The sequence below is a fragment of the Momordica charantia genome (assembly GCF_013281855.1).
Source record: "Momordica charantia cultivar OHB3-1 chromosome 1 unlocalized genomic scaffold, Mcharantia_2.0 BLBB01000001.1, whole genome shotgun sequence".
Classification (NCBI taxonomy): Eukaryota; Viridiplantae; Streptophyta; class Magnoliopsida; order Cucurbitales; family Cucurbitaceae; genus Momordica; species Momordica charantia.
This window is the reverse complement of record NW_028275157.1, coordinates 17236247-17261848: the sequence shown is the minus strand read 5'-3', so window position 1 is coordinate 17261848 and position 25602 is coordinate 17236247. Positions and strand designations below refer to the sequence as shown.

At 30.6% G+C, this 25602-nt stretch overlaps 1 protein-coding gene and 5 non-coding genes across 6 annotated transcripts; 1 reads left to right on the top strand and 5 right to left on the bottom strand.

The window, feature by feature from the left end:
- Positions 1–13426: 13426 nt before the first annotated feature.
- MEE32 (dehydroquinate dehydratase, putative / shikimate dehydrogenase) lies at positions 13427–19112 on the top strand. Its single transcript, XM_022277266.2, has 11 exons — positions 13427–13783; positions 14160–14395; positions 14904–15009; positions 15575–15793; positions 16112–16458; positions 16667–16730; positions 16876–16984; positions 17091–17234; positions 17997–18145; positions 18508–18670; positions 18762–19112. Exons 1-11 carry the CDS (start codon positions 13772–13774, stop codon positions 18800–18802), a joined length of 1590 nt encoding a protein of 529 aa, XP_022132958.1. The 5' UTR covers positions 13427–13771; the 3' UTR covers positions 18803–19112.
- Positions 19113–22220: 3108 nt separating this feature from the next.
- On the bottom strand, positions 22221–22342 carry LOC148213361 (small nucleolar RNA SNORD14). Its single transcript, XR_015793126.1, has one exon. It is a non-coding gene; the product is annotated as a small nucleolar RNA SNORD14 (small nucleolar RNA).
- A 102-nt stretch (positions 22343–22444) lies between these two features.
- LOC148213360 (small nucleolar RNA SNORD14) lies at positions 22445–22567 on the bottom strand. The gene has a single exon (XR_015792996.1). It is a non-coding gene; the product is annotated as a small nucleolar RNA SNORD14 (small nucleolar RNA).
- Positions 22568–22669: 102 nt separating this feature from the next.
- Positions 22670–22792, bottom strand: LOC148213359 (small nucleolar RNA SNORD14). The gene has a single exon (XR_015793180.1). It is a non-coding gene; the product is annotated as a small nucleolar RNA SNORD14 (small nucleolar RNA).
- An 85-nt stretch (positions 22793–22877) lies between these two features.
- Positions 22878–23000, bottom strand: LOC148213358 (small nucleolar RNA SNORD14). Its single transcript, XR_015793133.1, has one exon. It is a non-coding gene; the product is annotated as a small nucleolar RNA SNORD14 (small nucleolar RNA).
- Positions 23001–23074: 74 nt separating this feature from the next.
- LOC148213357 (small nucleolar RNA snoR99) lies at positions 23075–23176 on the bottom strand. The gene has a single exon (XR_015793103.1). It is a non-coding gene; the product is annotated as a small nucleolar RNA snoR99 (small nucleolar RNA).
- Positions 23177–25602: the final 2426 nt, after the last annotated feature.

Genomic DNA, 25602 nt, shown 5'->3' with positions numbered 1-25602 from the left:
AATGTTCTTATTTCTCATTTTCAAAATACGTTCTTAAAATTATATACAAATTTTGAAACAACAAAAACAAGTCTTTTATTTCTGGTTTCCATTTTCATTTTTCACCTCACTTGAATAAAAATATTATTTTGTTTATGCAAAATAAATATTAAAAAGTTTACAAATAATATCAAATCTTTTAATATTTTTAAAATTAATTTTTATTTCTTAAATTAAATATCTGAGAGAATTTAGAAACAATTTTCTTTTTAAAATTTGATTTCCTAAACAGAAAACAACAAAAACAAGAATTAAAAACCGAAAACGTCATCGAATGGGTGAGAAAATTTAGCGAGGCACATAGGTCGGGGAGATAGTTAAGGAATGAGCTGCAATTTTTCTTTTGTTGGTACCTTCTTTTTTTTCTTTCTTTTTTTTTTTTTTTTGGTATCAACTTAAAAGGCTCGAACTTTTGATATTAAGAATCCTCGAGAGAGATTAGGCATATGGCAGCTAAAATCACATGCAAACTCCTTCTCCTCCTCTCCTTGCTTCTCTTGTGCTTCATTTCCCTCACAACGCAAGGTAACCACAATTTTACTTTTTTTTTTTTGGCGAAAAATTAATTGTTATCTTAAATTTGGGTAAAAGTGTTAATTTCATCTAATTACACTTTAAATTCTGATAAATATTGTAATTTTTACCTTCTATAAGTTTTTGTTTGAAGAATTCTTAAAAAACATTCTCATATATGTGTTTAATGAACTCTGCAACATATGTTTAGTATGAAGTTAGGAGGGTTTTAGAAAAAAATTGATATTGGTGGTTGATCTTATGCATGAATGGTCAAACTTAATTTTATGCATAACTTTATTCTATTGAAATTAATAAAGTTTTAAAGATAATAGGTAAATTGGTAGAACTTGAACAATAAAGATTTAAACACTTATTATATCTAGCAAAGTCGAGGTTCAATTTGAAGAAATCAAAAGTTTATGGGTACATTTTGATTTATTTATTTATTTATTGTAATTGAAATTGAGGTCGTGATTAATATCGTTTTCATTCAGTAAATTTACCATTATTTTTAAGTTTTGTGTCTCTAATTGAAAGTAAGATTAAGGATGGATCACTTGAATGGAGAAATTTTTAAATGCATGTGTGTTTAACCAAAGCATAAATGAGAGTTGGGAACTCGAGTCCATAGTTTTAGTTACTCGGATAAGTTAATATTCTATATCTGTCATCATTTGTTATTTTGGAGATATGCATTATTGAGTAATATACAACTATTTGGTTTGAAAATGGAAGTAATTTGATCATTAATTTGGGAGCAAACATGATATTTTTTTTCTTTTTATAAAATGGACGAAAGGGTAAATACCTATAGTCTAAGGCAATAATTTGGGGTTTGATTTTTCTTTGGAACAATTTTGCAGCTCGAAATTCACGTAACTTGCGCCTCACAATCGATGGAAATAAAGTGATAACTGAAGAGCAAATTTTAAGACAACAATGGATGTATCATCATGACTACGCTCCAGTAAAACTGCATCCTCTAATTCATAACTAAACCAAGTCGTCCAGATATCAACTTTTTACTATCTTATATATAATTAAGCAACTTGGAAGGTCGATGGTATCTAGGAGGTTGGCGGTGCCTCTCGCAAGAGAATGAGAAGAAAAAGAAAGGAAGGAGAAGGCCATCCAAGAAAGAAAGGAGAAGGGATGAGAAAGAAAGGCAGGGTCAAAGGAGGAAAAAAAGAATGAAGGTCATACGAGCGAAACTTGATATAAGTTGTCACTTCAAATATGTCACGTCATTTTTTCTCGTAGTCAGCTAACAATCAAACAAGCTATGACCAATCAAGAATATTTTCCAAATATGAGAGATATTGGTTATCGTTAGTTTATCTAGAATTGTAATTAGTTGTCAACGCGAGCTTAACTCAGCAGTAATTGACATATATTTCCAACAAAGAGGTTATGATGAGTTCGATCTCCAACCCTTGTATTAAAAAAAATTGTAATTATTATTTTTTCTTTATTTTTTTATAGGAAAGTTATAATTAGTTAGATTCTGATAAAAGAGATTTTAGTTTTGTCTTCTCTGTATTTGAAGAAGGTTTGTAATCAAGTTTCAATTAATGAAAAATATCAAAATTATCTCCATTTTTATTTCTAATATGGTATCGGTCGATATCCTAGCACTATTTTTTTCTTATTTTTCATTAGGAAATACTTTCTTTTAATCATTTGATCATCAATATAACCAAAAAAAAAAAAAAAATAAAAAAAATTGATGGGGCATTTTTTTTTCTAAAAAATTTCTTATGTGATAGTTAGGGGGAAAATAGAAAATGATGTGGTAGGTTTTTTTTTCTTTTTCTTTTTTTAACTCGGTTTTCGAGGCGCTTCCCTCCATTGCCTCTTTCTCTCGTCCCCTTATCACAGAGATATGATATATTACTAGCTTAAGAATACATTACTTCAACCAAATGACTTAACGAACTCAACCATATAAAGTAATAGTACGTGGAAGAGAAGAAAACTTTTAGTAAAAATTCATCCCTAAGAGTTAAAAAAGAAACATATTCATCTCTTAATGTAAGGTTATGTCGTATATTGAATAAGGACATGACATTTATTTTTATAAAGTTGCGTTTTTTAGAAAAGAATGTTATCTACTCGTGAAGAGTGGTTCTTTTAAAATTTATTAATAACCTCAACATTTTTAATCTATCCGACTCGTCAATTTAAGCATAACTCTCCGTGGATAAGGTACGTTATTACCATTTCAAAAGTTGATGGTTCAATCCTTTAGCCCATAATTGTTGAACCCTAACCCAATTACTTCGTATTGGACCACCAAAAATCTAATTCAACCCTAAATGTATATAATAAATTATTTGTAATCCTCTAAATTTGATGTAATAAAATATAGGATTTGATTTGAGTTTTGATGTGCCTAATGCAATGCTATCACTTTGACTAATCCATTAAGGTTAGAGTGGGAAGTGTTGGGTTGCCCCTCTTGACAATGCTAAGGCATTAGGGAGGCCCAAATGGCGCCGCATTTTGCCATTTTGTGGCCTTCTTTCTAAATGGCCAATGGGGGAGGCCATGATTTGCTTGTGGGATTATGCTATGCATTCTCCGTTCTTTTTTCCCCCTTTCTTGTCTTTCAACATCAATATAATGTATCCTAATTTGATTTAAGCCCTTTTAATATAATCCATATATATTTGATAAGATTTTTGTTGATTTCTTACACGGAAAAAACATAATTAAATTATTAATTAATGTTGAAAACTTTTTCATTTTGTCTTTTAAAACTTCGACATTTGGTCGTTGATGTTTACATGTATTTCATATCACTCGTAGTAGGATAAGTGTCTTGAACTCCTTTTGATTGAACAACATTTTTCAAATTGTAATTATAATAAAAAAGGTTTAGATTGAATTGTATTTTGATAATTAAATATCTTGTTTTCTTTTTCAATATTTGTGGAAAGACGAAATAAGAAAACCCTAAAATTATATTCCTACGTTATTTAAGAAACATATTTTAAAAAGTATATTCTTAAACTATTTACAGAAACATTTTCAGGTAATTGTTGTTAGATATTCTTCTTTGTTCATAATATTTTAAATCTTTTATCCCTACTTTTATTTTGTTAATTTAGATTCTATTTACATCTTTATATTTATTTCCGCAGATTCCCAAACTTTTATGAAAAAAAATTAATCTCATAATTTATTTTTCTGAGTATATTTAACATTAACTCAATACCACTTATTTTCAAAATCCGACGTCATATCTTTTATATATATATATATATATATATATATATATTCATGGTAAAAGTGAAGATTAAGATGAGCAGTGAAAGTATAAAAATAAAAGAGCATAATAATAAGTTTGAATGTTCAACAACATAATAATATTTGAACCTTTTTCGAAAGCTATTTTCCTAAAAAATTGATGTGAAGTGTAAGCATCTTGGAGACACCACATAGGGAATGGCTAGCAAAATGTAAGATCAGCCCATTCCCACTTTGATATATACATAAATAAATCAGTAATCATGACACAGTCAAATTGTATCATAGGAAATTGATGGAACTTAGCCTAGTTCAAGGTTTCAAATAATATATGCTTTATCTTTCTCCACAGTCCTCACCCATGGTTTAACAAAATAATTGAAATAGCCAAAATAAAAAAAATAAGTGATTTCAAATGTTAGATTTTCTAAAACTTAAGAGGTTGAAAGTGTTAGATTTTGAAATGCCATACACTTATGTAATCTTTCCTATTCTAGTTTTACATAAATTTCAATTCTTTTAATTTCTAAAGGTCTTAAGTTCTTATTTTCAAGCCTCAACATCCACGTGACTAATATATCAGAGAAATAGCTTTCAAATTTAGGTAGAGTAGTATTCATAGAAATATTAAATAGAACTGTTGGCCAACCAAGTCATTTATTCATTTTTGAGGTAATACGTACACACTTCACGTAAATATGTAAAATATATCAGATAGTAAGGTAAACATATAAGATAGTAAGGAGTTGATTGGCCGGATGATGTTGTTTAGTCATCAATTGGAGGAGGGTTATGAATTGGAGGACTCTTCCTCACTGGAGCATAGTCGAGATGATACTTCAAATCATCATGAGTTGAAATTAATTGATCTTCATATGTCACTTTATATTCAGTAGATATATCAGTATCACCTAAATTACGTAGGTTTCGAGCTGCAAAATAGTTCCAAATAAATATCAAGTCCCAAAGGATTGGCTTCAACTCCGTGTTAATTGAACTTTGAAATTTTATTTTAAAAATATTTTTACCTTGAGTTGTGATGGTAATGAAGCAGAAGAGAAGCAACATGAGACGGAGAAAGCTTTTGGACACGATTTTAGCTGCCATATCTAATCTCTTTCTTTTTGTTTTTTCGGTGGATGATTCTTAACATAAAAATTGGAGCTTTTTAAATTGATACAAAAAGAGATAAAAAAAAGTAATAATAATAATAAAAGCAAGAGGGCCCACCTGAAATTCTCTCTCACGCATATCCTTGCACTTTCAACGTATTTAGTATCGTATCAAAAACTGAGTCTTACCATTTAGTACTATATTTAATAAATTATTTATGAATTTAAAAACTTGTTACAAAAAATGAAAAATGTGTATCAAAATAAGTGTTTAATCTCAAAATTTTATCAATACATATGTTATGTTAGTATATTTTATATTTTATATTGCAATATCACAATATCTTATTATTAATTTAATTTATTTTTCATTTTCTATTAAAAAGATAGAGAAACGTATGAGCAATAATTTTTTTCTTCGTTCTCTCAAGTATTAAATTTAAAAAATAAAAAGTTTAGATGAAAATTAATGTTTAAAATAAAAAATTTAAAGATCTTATATCATATTTGAACGAAGAACAAAAATTATTACCAAATAAGTTTCTCTATCACATAAGCAATCTTGATTTTCTTTCTTAAAAATAGAAATCAGAAAATAAAAAAAATAGTAAATGAGATAAAAAAAATTAATAAATATAATGTTATGGTGAGAAATAATTTAGGGAGTCACGTATAAAGTCCTGGAGATAATTAGTATTTAATTTCACTGTGATCTTATGTTTTCGAAAATACGAGATATAATGAATAATTGTTTGGTGGCAAACAATTCCTGAAAAATAGATTCCAATTAACTCTTCAATATTTCTATAAATGTATTTTGGCTGTTTTCATTGTATCAAAATCCTAAATCTCAAATTTTAAAAATATACAATTACGTAAAAAATATATTTACAAACTGTAAGTAAAATAAACAAATAAAGAAAAAGTACGATACGGTATAAATTAAAATGGGGGAGGCCATGATTTTGTTTGTGGGATTATGCTATGCATTGTCTGTTTTTTTTTTTTTCCTTTCTTGTCTTTCAACATCAATATAATGTATCTGTAATTTGATTTAAGCCCTTTTAATATAATCCATATACATTTGATAAGATATTTGTTGATTTCTTACCAGGAAAAAACATAATTAAATTATTAATTAATGTTGAAAAATTTTTCATTTTGTCTCTTGAAACTTCGACATTTGGCCGTTGATGGTTACATGTATTTCATATCACTCGTGGTAGGATAAGTGTCTTAATGGAGTACTTTCGTTGAATAATATTTCTCTAATTACTATCATAAAAGCGTGTAATTTAAATTGTATTTTGATTATTCAAATATTTTGTTTTTTTTCAATATTAGTTGAAGGCAAACAAAAATGCCAAAAAAAAATATATATCTAAAACTATATTTGTACATTATTTAAGGAAGGTATTTAGTACATATATTCTTAAAACTCCTCGCAGAAACATTTTCAATTTTTTAAGTTTAAATTCTATTTTGATCTCTATATTTATTTATTTTTATACTTTAAATGATCGTTTTCTTTTCTCAAACTTGTATGAAATTTTTTTAATCTCTTGGTTTAGTTTTCTGGGTATATTTAACATTAGCTCAATACCACTCATTTTCAAAATCTAACATATATTCATGCTATAAATGAAGATTAAAATGAACAATGAAAGTATAAAAATAAAATAGCATAAATAAGTGTGAAAGTTCAACGACATACATTCAAACTTTTTCAATGCCATTTTCCTACAAAATTGATGTAAAGTGTAAGCATTTTGGAGACACCACACAGGGAATGGCTAACAAAATGTAAGGTCAGCCCATTCCCACTTTGATGTATACATAAAGAAATCAGTAATCATAACACAGTAAAATTGTATCATAGAAAATTGATGGAACCTAATTATCTTTTTTTTTTTAATCTATGTGTCCGGGTCAGTTTGCGCGCACCTTGACTAATCACGGGTCAACCGCCTGACCTTACTACATTTGATTGACAAGATAACTCGTAGGATATTAAATTTTAAGAGTCCTCAATCGATAAAATATAATATATATATTAGTTTTATAGTTTCAAATAATATATGCTTTTATCTTTCTCCACAATGCTCAGCCAATAAAATATAACTGAAATAGCCTTTTGCAAAAAAATAAAATAATTTAAATCCACTGTTTCACATGAATTTCCTTTATTGGTAAAATTAGTGAGTCACTTCCTTTCTATCTTAGGCTCTCTTGTAAAACTTAATATTAAATTAACAGTTGATTAAACTATATTTTTAGCTATATATATAAAATCTTGATTTAGTTTAATTTCAATAACTATTTTATAAATAACTCTCTTTTTAAGTTGAGAATCAGGTGACATCATCTAGTATCATCAAATTTTTACTTATTTTTTAAATCATATGCTTATTTTTAAAAAATAGTTTCGAATATGTCTTTGTTGGTAAAAATTTACAAAAGTTACAACTTTTATATATATATATATATTTTTTTTCTGTTACATGTGTGGGTATCAATTTTATTGCAAATTTGAAAGTTAAATTATAAATTTGGTCCATAATTGGTGAATGGTTTCAATTGGATCCCATTATTTAAAAATTTTTAATTTAGTCTTTCTCCTTTGAATTTTTGTTGTAATTTAGTCCATATGATTTTAAAATTAGATTAAATTTGGTCACTATAATTTAATCCAACCTCACAATATTTATATATTGTTACTATATTGACACATTGTTTTTACACGACAATGAACTAATAATTTTTATTTGATAACACATTAGTGGTATTTATATTTTGGCAAAGTAAAAATAAAAAATAAAATGAAATATGTGGCATTTTCAACTTGTGAGGTCTAGCCATACATATTCAAATTATAGGAACTAAATTAAAACTTTTAAGATTATAGGAACCAAAATGAAACTATATCTTAAGCTATTAAGGACTAAATTTGTAAGAGCTCGTTTGATAATGTTTCCGTTTCTTAATATTCGTTTGCAATTTTCTTAAGAAATTTACGTTTTTTGCAACTAACTGAAAGTTTTTTTTTTTTAACATTCTCAAATTTGTATAAAATTTTGGAAATAATCAAAACAAGTTTATTTTTTCTTATTCTCATAAGGTTATTTTATCATACTTGAATTTATAGATGTTAGCGTCATGCGATTTATTTTTCTTTATTAAAAATGAAGAAACGGAAATGTCTTGAAACCGAGCCATAATTTAATCCAATTTAAAATTAACAGTGTAAATGTATCTATAAAAAGCTCCAAATTTGGGGAGAAGAATGAGCGAGAGATCAGGCATGGCACCTAAAATCACATGCAACCACTTTCTCCTTATCTTTTTGCTTCTCTTGTGCTTCATTTCCCTCAAACCCCAAGGTAAATCATTATATATATTCTTTTTTGTATTCTTTTAATGGTATTCCTAAATTAGAGTTAAACATTTAGTATCGCTTCAATTAATAACATTGATCATTGTATATAACTTATGTGCCGCTTAATCAATCTAATATTGGTGGTGTTGGTTCATCCATCGAGCTACTAAAAATGTTAAAGAAATTATTATTTAAGCTAATAAATAAACAAAATACTAATTTCTCAAATTTTTATATGTTTAATTAAAATGCTATACAATAGTAAAAGTAATAATTAAAATAAAATAATTTCTTGCAAGGAACTAGTTACCCTTATTGAAAAAAATGTCAAACTCACCTATAATTTAACGTAAATATGAGTAAAGTTTTCAATGCTAATAGGATAGCACCGTAAGCCATGTTAGCATTGTTTAAAAATGATGTGTATTCATTAATATTAATTTTTTTTTAATTCATCAATAATAAGTGGGTAGAAATTTGAACTTGGCTAGATTGTCATTTAAATAATTATTTATAGAGTTATGGTGTGAACAAATTGAGTAGATACTCCAATTAATACTAAAAAATTTCTCATAAATATAATACATCTCAAAAGAATTTTTTTCTTGACGTCATCCTTATTATAATTCGTTGTAAAACAACAATTTGGGAATTGAATTTTTAATGGAATTTTCTTTTGGGCTATTTTTCAGCTCGAAATCCACCTTTACAGAGTGAAATGGAAGCTGAAAATGGAGTGAGAGATGAAGAACTGAGTCCACCAAATGACGATATAATATCTCATCTTGACTATGCTCCACCAAGGAAGAATCGTTCAGTCCACAACTAAACCACGTCACATGGCCATACTCATCAACTTTAAAATGAGCTCGGACCAACAACAACTTAAATGATTAAGGCATATATCATCGACTAAAAAATATCGAAAATTTAAATTTTCCACCCATGTGGTTAAACTCAAAAAGCCTCTTAAGAATGAAAGTTAATCTTCTACTTCCATGGTTGCACCGCGTTTGGTAGTGTGGAGAGGATTTTGTTCTTGTTATCGATGAACAAGAAATTAGCTCGTTCAAGTTGTGTGATTTCTTCCAATTTATTTAAGATTAGCGATGCTTTTGTTTCTTTTATTATCTAATGGAGTTATGTAGAGGTTGTGTCGGGTGTTAAATTTTCTCTGTTATTCTGCATGTTAAACTAGTTTCCCCCTCTCGCTACGATCTCGATTTATTTCTCCTCTCTCTATCACTTACATATTTCCCTCTACTGAAATCTCGATTTTCCTCTCGTCTTGCTCGTTGATGGTGGAACTAATAAGGGATGACAGAGAGAAAGGAGGGTTGGGGATTTGAGCAACGAGGAGCTAAGTGAGAAGGTTGATTCCAAGAAAGTCTCCAACAATAATTAAAAGGTTTTTTATTATAATTTCCTAATTTCTTTTTCACAATATAACAATAATATTGTGATATTACATTAAAAAATATACTAACATGATATGTATTAATAAATTTTAAGATTTAGTGCAACAGCTTTTTTAAAATCATAAATAATTTCTAAATATGATGCTAAACTGTAAGATTAAGTTTTCAATATGATATTAAATATGATGCTAAAACTTTAAGATTGGGTTTTTAATATCATATAAACATAATGCTAAACTGTAAGATTCAATTTTTAATATGATACCAAATACATTTTTTAAAATACATGGAATATAATTTTACTTTCTTTTTGAGTTACAAATTAAAAGTGACCGAATGAAATTTCAGGTGGGTCTTCTTGGTTTTATTAGCTATTTTTTTTTGTATCAATTTAAGAAGCTCCAAATTTTGTTAAAAGAATCATCAAGGAGATATTGAAGGGAGAGATTAGATATGGCAGCTAAAATCATAAGCAAACGCTTTCTCCTTCTCATGTTGCTTCTCTTCTTCTGCTTCATTTCCATCCCAACTCAAGGTAACCAAAAATAACCACAATAAATTTGACGTTTGACGTTGGTGTATCATGTTTACCGATTTTAATTTCATCAAGTTTCACCTTAAACTTATAAAAGTATGGTAAGTTAAAGGTAGTTAATTATTACCTTTCATAAGTTGTTTTCGTTTGAAGAATTGTTAAACAAAATTATTATTATGTATATAGATCTAGTTTGAAATATAATACCATTTAAAAGAAGAAAAATGGTGACATTAGAGTTTTTTTTTTTTCCCTTCTAGGTTGAGTTTTGGTATGGAATTGATACAATTTGACAAGTTTAGGGGTAAAGTTTATTTTTCAATGGGGTTGTTATTCAATATCATTTTTCTTTTAGTAAATTAACTATTATTTTAAGTTTCATGTCTCTCCACCAATCTAATATTGAAAGTAAGATTAAGGATCAATGGAAATATATTGACTAAAATGGAAGTACTTTCATAATTTGGAACTTCAAACTGAGGATCTAAATCTTGCATAAATCATGGCGGTTCATGTTTATCTCATAATTCAATGAACATGGAGTTGAAGGCAACAATTTGGGACCTGATTTTTATTTGAAAATCTTTGCAGCTCGAAATCTACCTATTTCAATCCATGATGATTTGAAGTATCATCTTGACTATGCTCCAGTGAAATTGTATCCACCAATTCATGACTAGACGACGTTGTCGGCTAGTCAACTTCTTACTATCTTATATGTTTTTCATATTCACTTCAAGTGGGTATGTATTAACTTAAAAATAAATAAATGACTTTTGTTTGAGGTAACTCACTTTTTTGGTGTTCTATTTACTATATATATATATATATTTTTTTTTTGGATACTACTACCTCAAGGTTAGGAAGAATGAGGTTTCTCTTGTCAAAGATTCGTGGATATGTTACTTATGTGAATGCCTTAGGTTTGAAAATAGGAATTTGAAACTTTTAAAATTGAAAGAATGGAAATTTGTGTAGAACATATTTGGTTGATCGGAACTTAGAATAGGAAGTATTTCACACGTATATGGCATTTCAAAATTTAATCCTTCTATCTCTAAGATTTAAAAGATACCTAATTTTAGTCATTTATCTGTCGATCTATCTAAAAAATGACGTGACATATTTTATAATATAAAAGATGATGGGTTTGTTAAAAAAAAAACAAAGAAAGAAATTGACATGTTGTTTGGTCAGTTTTGGGTTCACAATATATTTTGTTCAAAATCAAATTTGGAGTTTATTTTCAAATTAATTGTCGTCTTGTTTGAAATTTTTGGTAAAAAGGAAAATGTTTTGACATACATTTTTTAGTCGCTATGAAAATGGGCAGTTTCAGATTTTTTTTCTTTTTTTTTTTTTAAATAAGAGACTACTTTGATCTCCGTTAATAAGATATTATATATTTTATAGGTAAGCCTTTACGATACTAGTGTATTACCACGTGCAATGCACGTATAAACTTTTTTTAATTATAAGGTAACTTAAATTTTATATAGTTTCACGTGAAATATTTTAAGTATAATTATTTTAAAAAATAATTAAGATTAATTTTTATATATATTTATTATTATTGGCAACTAATTACTAATAATAAAATGTACTATTTATAATTATTTTTTAAATATGATATTTATAATTAATTGTTAATGATATATTTTGTAAATAAATAAATTAAAAGTAAAGGAAAAAAGTATATATTAATAAAAAAGTAAATAGGTATTTTAATATTTTTATTTTTGAATTATTTCAACCTAATATGAGTCCTTTATTTTATTTTTTTAATATTTTGTTTGTTTATTAAATATTTGTTTAGGGCAAATGTCATATATATGTTGAATTTTTTAACTAAATATAAATTATTTTATTGATTTAATTTTATATTATAATTAAAATTATTAAAGAAAAATTCTTCAAATTATTATTAGAAAATAAAATAACCAAAAGTTTTATATTCCACCTTTTACGATTCTATACAAATTATTGTTTATAATTAATTTATTAATTAAACATTTTTTTATATATTGACTTCTATGATTGTTTTTTTTTTTCAACAAGAAGAACATGAGCTTGTAATTATCTATATTTTAAACAAATATTCTAAATAAAATTGCTCAAAAAAAACATTCCAAATAAAAAAAATACACTAAACAATAAAAACATTAGTAACAAAAAAAAATCCAAATCCTAAACTAAATAAAATTGCTAAAAAAAGAAACATTCCAAATAAAAAACACAATAATTAGAAAAATAACAATAGTAACAAAAAAACCAAGTACTTACTATACACTAATCTTTTGGAGTAAATATGCTCAGATTGCTTGACAGATACTATTATTCACCTTTGTAAAATTGTGGAATGGTAATGTCACAAACCTAGTATTCGAGATATGTAGATTCAACATATGTCTCCCTTGCAACTTGATGAATATGTCACAAATATCTCGAGATGTTTTCAAGATTGAATCAGAGATGTTTCAAGGAACTAAGAATAAAAAAGTATTGAAACTTGTGAAAAACATGTAGAAGAAAGTCTATTTTTATAGTAGTAGAGGATATAACGTTACGAAAGCTTTTCAAATTCTAAAACTCTTGAAATTCTAGTATGAATTTTAATTAAAGAAAAAATTAATTTTATGTTGTTGGAAAACTTTTTGCATTCTAACCCTTTATATTGCATGCATTTATAGTATTGATAATTAATAATTAATAATTAATAATTAATTTAATATTTGTAATAATATATTAATGGCATAATTTGTAAATTTAGTAAAGGGCAAAAGTGTTCAAAAATGTTTTTCCTACCTCCTACCTTTTTAATATAGTATAGATATACATTGTACTAAAAAAACCATTACAATTTTATTTTGTTATCATCCAAAAGGCTCCCTAATTTATATACCATAAACTTTTCTTCCAATGAAACGATCTTATTCCCAATAATTTTTATCAAATGATTATTGCAAGTCTAACAGTTTTTAAATCTACCTATTATATTGAATATTGGTTTCTTATATAATTTTGGCTCTAGTTCATAAAAATAAATACGGTGAATAACGTTGTTTATCAAAAAATAAAGGGAAAGAAAAAGAACAAACATTTTTTCCGAAAATATATGGCTCAAATATTCGAAGACGGAGTAGAAAAAAAAAATCCTTTCAAGTTAGACAAAAGTGTGGATACCAATTACCATTTACCAACCAGGGATCGACAAAATTCAGTTTGAGCTCCAACTCCATTGTTCTAGGATTTAATGACTTCGGGCTTAGATTCCAATGTTTGTAGTTCAATTATTCAATTAAACCATCAAACATTCATCTGATTTTCAAGGGCAGTCAAAAATGGATGCCCCTCGAATTTTTTTGTATTAGTTGGTGCCCCACCAACCGCTCTGACGACTTACCTACCTCCATTTCGGCCTCCTCCGCTTCCCCTTCTTCTAATTTCTTTCTCTTGGGCACTGAATCACATTTTCCCCTTCAAAACGCCGGCCAATTGTCCGATTCGTGACGCACGCCGCAGAAAAATGGATTTTGGGGTAACTCCTAACTGAATCTCACATACCCATGTTCTATTTCTCGCTCTTTAAGTTTTAATTTTCTTCTTTTGCTCGAATGCTGAGAAAATTGCGGAGAAAATGCAATTCTGATGAAATGAAACTGTCGTAATTTACTTGGTTTTATGGGATTGGCCACCTCTTGGATATGATTGAATGATCGTAAACTGCTGGCTGATTGAGATTAACTTGATTTTATGTCTTGGATCTTATTGATTCTGCCAGACTGTGATAAATGATTGACTACTACGAGGAAACTTGGAATGCCTGATTGCAGTTTATTTAAGCCTTTGTGATCTGACATTACTATTTTAACTTCAACATTGTGTTTTCCCCTTTCCCGTGGTTTGCGTTTCAGCTGGCGTATTCTGGCTTGGGTGTGGGAGTTGAAGGGATTACAAAGAATTCAACCCTTATTTGTGTGCCAATCATGGCAGAATCAATAGATAAGATGGTTATCGATGTTAGGAAGGCAGGACTGAATGGTGCTGACCTTGTGGAGATAAGATTGGATTCACTGAAGATTTTCAATCCCCATGAAGATCTTAAAACTCTAATTAAAGAGTCTCATGTGCCCACCTTATTCACTTATAGGTATCATCCTCGAATTTTTCCCCCCTGCATTCCTGATTCCACCTTTGTGAGCGTATGATTGCTTTGAAGTTGTTGCGACAACTTCTTATGAGTATAAGCTGAAATACTGAAATTAGGACAATTTTGCATTGTGATTTCATGTTGGTCAATACCCATTTTCCCTCTTATTCTTTCAAATCCTGGAACTAGATGCATTTACCATGTTAATTGACATTTTCCTTTATTTGAATGTGCATTTGATTGATAAACTCTGAATTGTGTTTCCATGTTGGTCGATGCTCAAAGTCTCTCCTTTTCTTTTGAAACATGGCATTGGGATGCATTCTCCATGTTGAGCTGAAATTTGCCTTCACCCCCTCTTATTTTAACCCCAGGCATTGAATAACTATGTTTAATCAATTTATAAGGCAATACAAATAATTTCGTCAAGCTACCTTTTGCACAAATTTCAGTTACTGTGTGATTTTTTGATAAGATGATCTTACCACATATTCCATTAATCTCCCAGACCAAAATGGGAAGGTGGTCAGTATGATGGTGACGAGAACCAGCGGCGGGATGCTCTTCGATTAGCCATGAAGTTGGGAGCAGATTATATTGATGTTGAACTTCAGGTTGTTTCATTGTGAATACATAATGAAAACAAGTTGCAGATTACAATAATAACATCATTATAGTATGTGGAGTTCATAAGTTACATTTATTCAGAGAAACAAACCATGTCCAAAGGAGAGAGAGAGTGAAATATTACATTCAATCATATCAATCAGGAATGTAGTGTACCACATAAAACACTTTTAGCTATTAACACAATTTTGCTTTCCATCATGTTTCAATAGATTTGTGAAAATCTAGATGATTTATCCACTAATTCTCTAATCAAAATAGACAAGGTCCCCAAACCTACTTTCTAGAATAATTGGATGATGATCCAAAATAATTATAATTTTCCTCACTGCCCTAGAACTAGGAATAAAGCTAGCTATTTGGAAATAAATAGTTGGAAATTTATGTGTTGCCACTAAATTCTGCTCCAAAATATCCAAAATGGCTTGACACTTGAAGATTTGATGAGAGAAAAGGTTTACATAGGTTTTTGACTACTAATAAGTCACACCAACTTTGAGCAGGATCTGAATCACCAAATTTTGTTTATTGTTCCACTATCTCTTTCTGAAGGTGGCCAAGGAGTTCATTGACTCTATACGTCAAGAGAAGCCAGAAAATTTTAAAGTCATCGTTTCTTCCCACAATTATAGGAAGACCCCATCTTTAGAGGATTTAGGGAGTCTTGTAGCAGATATCCAAGCAAGTGGAGCTGACATTGTGAAGATTGCAACAACCGCACTGGATATCACTGATGTTGCTCGCATGCTTCAAATACTTGTCCATTCACAAGTAAGTAGCACAAGTGAATTGTAGCTAGACCTTCTTGGCAAATGCCCTTCCCTGATCCCTACAAAATGAAGATCAAAAGGAATCCAACTAAGTTCATCTTGATTACAATTGGGTTTTAAGTTTTATTTCAGATCTTGAAAATTAAATTTGTTAATTTTTAATCTTCTTATTTAGGATCAATTACTTTGGTGTCATAAGTGGGATTTTGATCTACTGATGAGAAGTAACTGATCACTAGAGAACATCTTGTAAATTTTGAATTTTAAAGTTTTTCCATTTGTTTAAATTAGTTTTAATTTTTCCTGTTCAACTCCTCAGGTTCCAATAATTGGACTGGTTATGAGTGACAGGGGGTTTATTTCACGGATACTTTGTCCAAAATTTGGTGGCTATCTTACATTTGGTACCCTTGAGAAGGGAATAGTTTCAGCTCCTGGTCAACCAACCGTTGAAGATCTACTGGATCTATACAATTTCAGACAAATAGGGACCGATACTAAGGTATTTGGCATTATTGGAAACCCTGTAGGCCACAGCAAATCACCCGTATTATTCAATGAGCTTTTCAAGTCAGTTGGATTCAATGGTGTTTATGTACCGTTGTTGGTGGATGATCCTGTAAAGTTTCTCGATACTTATTCATCCAGCGATTTTGCAGGATTCAGGTTTCAACTTCAACTAGCTTCATGTTTCTTTGCCGTTTCTTGTTTTCCATTGATGAAATGATGATTTTTCTCTTTACTTCTCATGTCTCTCAAATTGCCCAAATGGGTTTATGATGTTTAACAAGCGATCTTATCTATGAAGTACCTTGAACGTATTATCGACACTTTAATTTATTTTTATTCACTTATTTATTCTTTTAAATCACAGTGTCACAATCCCACACAAGGAAGCGGTATTAAAATGTTGTGATGAGGTTGATCCACTTGCAAAGGTAAATAATGAGTTTTTTTTTTTTTTTTTTGTGGTTCTCTGCCAGTTGGACAATCTTCAGTTGAATGGTTGATAAGCTGGTTCCCCCCTCCCTTTTGGTTTAAAGTAACATGCATGACAGGGGAAAGAGTTTTAAATTTTTGCAGTCGATTGGAGCTGTTAATCTTGTTGTTAGAAGACAAACTGATGGAAAATTATGTGGCTATAATACAGATTGTTATGGTGCTATTTCAGCCATTGAAGATCAATTACTTGGTTTGTGAAACTTCTCTAGATGCACATTGTCCTTTTGTTTTTTTCCATGAATACAATTATCAACCCAGAAGCTTGGTACCAATGCCTTCTTTTTTTTTTTTTGCAGACTTGCACAATGATAGCTCTACAATTGGTTCACGCTTATCTGGTAAGCTCTTTGTTGTCATTGGTGCTGGTGGAGCTGCCAAGGCTCTTGCTTATGGTGCAAAAGAGAAGGGTGCCAGGATTGTAATTGCTAATCGCACATATGGTGAGAATACAGTGTTCTCTTCGGTTAAAAGGCATCTCTATCTTTTATGTTTTTTTTTTTGGCCAAATTGGTGTCAGAGCTGGGGAATCTAATTTTTTTTGCTAAATTGGTTGACAATTATCACTATTATATAGTAGAAAATAGAATTGTCAACCATCATAAACATAAAAGTTGCCATGAGAATACTCCCTTTCGTCAGCATGTTTTTCAAACACTCATTTTTAATGTATCACTTGCTTCCCTGCCATCTTATAATTGTTGAAGTTTTCAGCTCGTCCTCTATTAAGTTTTGTGATTCTTTCCTTAAATCTTTTGATTTCCTTCTCTCTTAGTTTCCTCGTATGATAGGTCCTTAGCATTTTCCTGTTACATATTTCTTATTTAGGTAAATTGACCGACTCAAAAATTGTTCTTTTTCTAAGAAACCATTAAAAAAAATATAGTATTGCAAGCGGCCAGTGAAGAAACAACACAAAAAGAGCCAATACAAAACAAAACTAAACAAAACAAAAAAACGGAGAAGATCAGAACTCTTTGGTCACAAACACTCAAAGGGAGTTGCTTCGGATTAGAGTTCTTCCCAGCTTATGCACGATATATTATACATTGCATTTTTACATCAGGCTTCCCTGCCTTTGCCTTTTGATGAACTAACATATTAGCTGGATGCCCCTTTTTCTTTCCCTTCCCCCATGACTCTGGGTTATTGATTATATCAAATGTTTGAGTAGGATATGACACTTTTCTGTAATTTTCATGAAGATCGGGCTAGAGAACTTGCAGACTCTGTTGGGGGACAGGCCGTGTCTCTTGCCGACTTAGAAAATTTTCACCCAGAAGATGGTATGATTCTTGCCAACTCAACATCAATTGGAATGCAGCCCAAAGTTGATGAAACTCCAGTTCCAAAGGTTTACATCTATTTTAGCTATTGTTTTATTCAATGAAACTGCTATATCATTATTATATCTGGAATAAGCCCACTAGATCAAGATCTAATGTCCACATGTTCACTCATGAAAGTGTCCGGAATTTGGTGGTGTATTTTAAAAGAGTACTTGAACAATGTGAACAAATCATAAACTCGGACAAGAATATTTGTTTGAAAACAATTAAAGACAACTAAGCTGTTTGTTTAGATCTGGATAGTTGAGATAAATTAGACGAAATTCCATAAGAACCATTAGATACTCTAACAATTTACACATTCTTGTACTTAAATAGTTGTTGTAAATACCGAATGGGAAAGGAAGTGACTTTCTGTGTTTTGCAGCATGCTCTGAAATACTACTCACTGGTTTTCGACGCGGTTTACACACCCAGGATGACCAGACTCTTGAGGGAAGCTCAAGAGTGTGGAGCAGCCATTGTTCCTGGATTGGAGATGTTCATCAGGCAAGCATATGGACAATATGAAAGGTTCACTGGGCTGCCTGGTAAGGAAGTCAAATAACCTGTTATTTGAATATGTCTGAATCAAGTATTATCTTACTTCTTCTGAATTTCTTGTTTCATGGTAAATTGCAGCACCTAAGGAAATTTTTAGGAAAATTTTGGCAGATAACTAGTGAAGTGTTGTGTGATTCCGCTGCAGTGGCTTGTCCTGATTGTTCCGAATTGGCAGTTCTCCAATTCTTTGCATTTTCAGGAAGATTTGTTAGATACCTTTGTAACAGTCAAGAACTAGATTTGAGAAAATAAAGAGGGTTTATCATTAATTTTGAACAGGTGGCATCGTTCTAGGCAGAGATAATGAGAGGAGGCTTATCATGTGTGTGTCATTTTCTTAGAAAATAATTTATTGTAAAAACAAGATGGAACAACACTGATTCTCTTGTCATATGTCACAATCAATCTAGCTTTGATGATGTTTTTATCTGTGATGATTGATAAGTATTCTTACCTCCATGTATAGAGGATACTGTTGCTTGGCATTGTCCGTAGAAACCTTTTAATTCATAATTAAAATCTGAACCTCAACTTGGCTCATGTTATTCGCATGTTCTTGATCACTAATATATTTTAACAAGTCAATATAAACATAGATCAGTAGATTTATTAGTAATTATTCACCGTAGAAAGAAGATCTTTCCTATCACATTCACTAATTCCAGTACTTTATGTGGAACATACAAAATAAAGTAGGCCGTCTAAATGGAAGACATGAATAAAGATAATATAGAATGACTCCAAATTTTTATAGTGCTCGAAGTTAACTTGTCCTTGGCTAGTAGAAGTGAATCTTGACTTTTCACTTTGAAAATACTTAAGGAACAAATTCACTCTTTTTAAGTTCAGCTTCTTCATCTCGAATTCTTCTAAGATAAGTGAATTGAAACTGTTAAAGAACTTCAAATGTTACATTTAGTTTAGAGTTTTAAAATTTGGTGGCTTGTCAACTAAAACTAACTGTTGCAATAATTCCTAATTGATCAATGCTTGTCACTTAGTACAAGAAATAGCCTCTCCTTTGGACCATCTACTTGTCCTGAAAATTACTGATAAATTCTCATACATTCAAAGGCCCTACTTGGTTATCTCCTTGCTGTTATGCAGCAAATTCAAGAGTAGAAAGTGACAGCCTCACATGCCCATCAGTATCTACATTGTCATATTGTTATTACTATTTGATTCTCTGAATTGAAAAGTAAATACAAGTGATTTAGGGGCCGAAGAAGCCCACCATAGAGATGATGAGCATCTCCCCCACACGAGCTTCCTACACAATTCAAGCAAAGTTGATGAGATGCCTTTTCTAACAATGATTGTAGACCTAACTCTGTTGGTCTTTTTCCAATTATTTTTTCACGGTTGGTACTTCTTCATTGAAGATTGATAGACCAAAAATTTGACCTATGAAGAAGATCTTCAATTGAAATAAGAAAGCCGTAAAGGGCGAATTATATATGAAGATGTCTTAAGAAGTATTCATCTCACATGTTTTGAAAGCATCTGGTCTCTAGGCAACTTTTGAAACCCAATTCATAGGCTAAATAGGTTATTGATTACGAATCTTAAACCCGTAAAATGAATGTTGGTTCTACATCCAAATCATGTAGCTACCTATTACATGCCATAAGAGTTTTACGCTCAAACATGAATTAAGGTGATTCCCTAAGAGATTAGTCTAAATACATGTAAGTTCACCCACATTTATAGTAATAATCACACAAACAAGTGAAAATTAGAATCAATCCAGTATAAGGCTCAATGATTCTGATCAAGAAGGGAAAAGGTGGGATAATATATCAGATCTTTAATTGCAGGGCCTTGTTTGGAAGCAAGAGACCATCTTTTTCACCCAGACAGCAAAGAGAGCACTGATAAGGACTCAACACACTATTATCTCTTCAAGTAGTAATTATATCACAGTCCATTGCTCCACATGTCTACAAAGCTTCAATCTGCAATAGAATTCATAGCCCAATCAATCCAAAATAGGGTTCCTCTTCTAACTGAAGAGAGTTTGAGATGGATGCCCACTGCAGATTCCTTGTGTTTGTGGCTTTTCCTTCTACTTTGTTTTGCCTCAACCACATCAAAAGGTAACCTCATCTCAACAATTTCTTGCGGCTGTTTTGGACAAACAATGCAAGTTTCAAACTCAAGAACCCCCATATTGTGTTCTTTTTATTTATGAATGGACCCTTTATTCGTGTAAAATAATGCCTGATTTTAGGCAAGGCATCTCTTTTTTCTCTCAAAACTTGTAATCCACTTCTAGAAACATACATCAAAAAAGTTATTAATTTGAAAACAAAAGAGAAGGCATGATTTTTAAAGCAATAGAAAAATGACAGTTTTTAATTTGAGAAGGTTAGGTCTTGCCGTCATGGTTTGCAGGGAGAAGCATGAGAGTTGTGCATATGATGAAGGAAGAAGAGGAAAGGCCAAAAGACCTCATATTGAATCAAAGTAAAGACAAGAAGTTCCAAGGCAGCGAAGAGTTGGCAATGGATTACAATCCTGCATCAGGGAAGCCTCCAATCCACAACCTAAACAGCATTATTTAGAAAAACAATACTATAAATCTAAACATGCCCATCGCAGAACATATAAACTTGTTTCTTGCGACAGTAGATATTAAAAACCCTCCTCTATCATACTATATTCAAAATAGTATATATTGTTCAGTTTTCTGGTAAAGCTTCAAAGTGTCTACACTTTTTGTTGGTTTTAATCTTACAAGTCCATGAGCCTGTAATCTAATTTTACGGGTTATTCTGTGCAAACGTAATGAAGCGAAATTACAGAACAAGATTATTTATATAGACCTTAATTATAAGAATCATAAAATGAACAAGATATAATACAATATTCCAATGACAAATTAAACTTCCACAAAAAATAAAATAAATCTAAAACATAAACAATTGAACAGTCTGCAAATTACATTTGATTTCCTCCAACAAGCTTCTTGGTTCAATGAATGAAATTTGATCTTCTCGCAAACAATGGAGATCCAAGTCCCAATGCTGGACTTTATTCTGCTCTGGAGATAAAGAACATAAAAAGAGCAATAGAAAAAATCTAAGTTATGCACGCAGACTTCTAGAAAGAATATAATACCTGCGGGAAAATGTTCTGCAAATTAAATAGATGAATATGATTAAGAAACACCATGCTTCGATACTGTGAAGTCCCTCGAGCTCAAGAATCATTTCATTAAGAAAACTGATTTTGGTGTGATAACAACTAATATAATATATAGAAGGCAAACTCAAGAAACGACACAGGAAAATAAGGTACCCACAATTGAGAAAATGAATTTATGATATGAATTTCAAATTATAAGGGTTTCAGACATCCCAAGAAGGAGAGAAGCCTTTGGAAGTGTAATAATAAAAAATTTATGTTGGACAGAAAGCAAAACACAGAACAAGACACGACCAACTTAATGATTCGAATACAAATTCACAGAGGAAAATCGGATTAGTGACCAAAACAAGTTCAAAAATAATCTGTTAAGAAAAGAAAGTGCAAAAAAGACTCAGACATCCAAGGAAGGATATAGCAGCACTAGCTCTCGAGCCTGGCGAAGGCGAAAGCTCTTAGGCGGCCACTGCGAATGTTTTGAGAAACAAGCCTTCAGGATATCATCATCGTTCAACACAACTCCAAATAGATAATGATATAAACATCAGGAATAAAATCAATTAACTACAGAGGGAAAATAAATACTCGCGATGTTAATTTCATAAGCAAAGAGTAAACTCAGACATCCAAGGAAGGATAAAAGCAGCATTAGCTCTCAAGCCTGGCGAAGGCGAAAGCTCTTAGGCGGCCACTGCGAATGTTTTGAGAAACAAGCCTTTAAGATATCATCATCGTTTAACACAATTTCAGAGGGTGAATGCTACAAAAATCACGAATAGAAGCAATTAAGTACATTAAAAAAACGAAGGCTAGTGAGGTTAATTTCATTAGTATAGAGGAGACTCAGACATCCAAGGAAGGATAAAAGCAGCATTAGCTCTCAAGCCTGGCGAAGGCGAAAGCTCTCAGGCGGCCACTGCGAATGTTTTGAGAAACAAGCCTTAGAGATATCATCATCGTTAAACACAATTTCAAATGATGAATGCAATAAGCAATTAAGTGCAGACAGTAAAAAGGAAAGTGAGGTTAATTTCATAAGCACAAAGGAAACTCAGACATCCAAGGAAGGATAAGAGCAGCATCAGCTCTCAAGCCTGGCGAAGGCGAAAGCTCTCAGGCGGCCACTGCGAATGTTTTGAGAAACAAGCCTTAAGGATATCATCATTGTAAAAAGGGAATTCAAATGAAAAATGACATAACAATTTGAGCATGAAGAAGCTGGATACAATCGACAATGAAAGTATAAATCTTCCATCCGACAATGATCAGCAAGACATGCAAGAGAAAGCTGACAAAGTGAAAGGGATGGGAATGAATATGAGGGTCCTTATTCATCCCTGAAGCACACAGAACACTGCTAAAGGGGCAGACGAAAAGTCCCCAATTAGTCACTTTCTGGGACAATTTTGTGAAACAAGTACACGATATCAAATGAATAGCGAACGATTTCAAAAAAATGGATGCTTTAAAAGCCTTACATTTAAATAAAAGAGTCGAAAACATGAATTAGTATTCCGACATCGAAGGAAGGATACAAACAGCAGAAACCCTCAAGCCCGGCGAAGGCGAAAGTTCTCAGGCGGCACTGCAAATGTTGAGAGAGCTTTGCGATTTATCCCCACAGATCCGTAAGTGAATTACAAGCTAATCTAGAACACAAATCAAACAAGCCCACAAATTACACTAAAAAAATGTAATCCTTCCACAACACAAAGAAGAAAATAAAGAAGATTCGACGATCGTAAAGTTTGACAAAACCGAAAGAGAATTTTCAAAAGAACAGATCCGAAAGAACAGAATAGTGCTCGTGAAAACTAAATGAGCGAAGTCTTCAACATCACCACAAGCGGAGAGGCAAGAGGAGCAACCACTTCTATGGAAGAGACGAGCGTGTATGGTTTTATAGAGTAAATTAGGGTTTGGAGGGAATTAGGGTTTCCAAGATGACGGCCATAACATCTGTGATCCAATGGCCGTATCGAACAATCGAGAAATCTCCAAATTTGTTTAATTTATCTCTTAATTTATAAAATCAGTAATGTAACTGTTTTTTGTTTTAAATATTAAAAATAAAAAATAAAAAATTCATCCTTGCTTGCTAACATTTTTTTATTGCTTTCTAATATAATTTTAAGAAAATATCGTATTCTGAATCAAATTTTAAATTTTAATTTAACAAATCAAACATTATAATTATAAAAAATAATAATAATTTTTAGAATGAAAAATTTTAATGTGTGATGATTGACATTATTGTATTTATACTAACAAAATTATGATTGGTAGGAGAGGAGTGGATGCAAAAATGTGACACGTGACTTATAGATGCCATAAGAAATCATCCAAGTGTGCACCTCTCGGCTCATCCGTCTGATTGAGCTGAACCCTTGTGGCCAAGTCGAACAAGCTTGCTCATAATCGCGTTCCCAAACAAATTAGCTTACCCCAACTCGGTTACACCTTTGACACACTCCACGACAACACGTCGTGTTTCACGATAACTTTAAAGAGTCGTTGAGACCTTGTCGAGAACGCTGTCAAAGTCTTTGCATATAAATAGAATCATTTCGTTCATTTAGAGATATGTGAACATTTCGATTCTCTCTCGATTTTGTTGAGATTTTCACTAACTTTGGCATCAGAGTGTTCACCCTGTTTTGCAGGTCTTCGACGTGACATCCTGAACTCACTGTCTAGATCATCCAGTCCGAACTGACGTTCGCGAAGTTGAACGATTTTCTGATTCAACAATTTTAATTTTCTTTACTCCGATTTAATCATTTTCATGTAATTTCTTTTTTACTCGTATATCTTTTGGATAAAAATAAAATAAAACAAAGACATTTGTTTGTTTGTTTGTTTGAAGGCGTATGTATCTGTGTGGGGTTGAAATTGAAACGAAGAAAGAAACTTTAGTCCGTTTTAAAATTATTCAAAGTCTTTACATTAATTAAATTTAGTTTATTTGGTCATACATGCAGAGGTTCGTTTCAAATTTTTGGTTTTTACTTGTGAATTTTAATTAATGTTTTTAAAGTATTTAAAATATTAAAATTTGAATAATTAAAGCATATAGTAGTTTTCTGAATTAAAAAAAGAGAGAGAGAAAGAGAACATTTTAGATCATGGTGGGGATCCTATTTTATGTTTACAATTATTGAAAATTTGATGGCTCTTTATTTAAAAAGAGAAAAATAAATAAATATATATATATTCAAACAATTTAGTTCTAGTAGGTCATCTCCATCTAAATATTAATAAATAAATGAAACTAACTAATATTTTTCCTTTATGACGTAAATCCTTTTAATTTTAAGAATATTATGACTTCATGCAACTGACAAAATAATATCGTATACTTTATTTGTTGTTTGATAAATTTCTAATTTAAATATAAAAAATAAAAGATAAACAAATTAAATTTTCAATTTTTTTTAAAGGAAATTACATGAACACGCCACTATATTTTTTCTATGTAATTTAAATTGTGATTTTACTTGTTATTCCATTGTTCGGAACACTCAAATAATTATAAGTATATCATAATCACTATTTTTTTTCAACAAATCATAATCACTATTGATGCTTGCATAATCAATCCAAATCGGAGTTACTTTAAAAATATAAAATTTAAACCTATAATCAAAAGAAACATTTGATACGCGTTCGCTTTAACATGTTCAAATCGATGTCTAGTATATCGAATGATAATAAAATAGCAAGATTTTTCTATTGCAGTTACTTTTTATTTTTATTCTTCGTATCTTTACAC

Excerpts from the sequence above, each read along its gene's own strand:
- MEE32 (XM_022277266.2), top strand. Across the intron at positions 16,459-16,666 it reads AGCGATTTTGCAGGATTCAG|TGTCACAATCCCACACAAGG; the intron begins GTTTCAACTTCA and ends TTTAAATCACAG. Across the intron at positions 17,235-17,996 it reads AATTGCTAATCGCACATATG|ATCGGGCTAGAGAACTTGCA; the intron begins GTGAGAATACAG and ends ATTTTCATGAAG.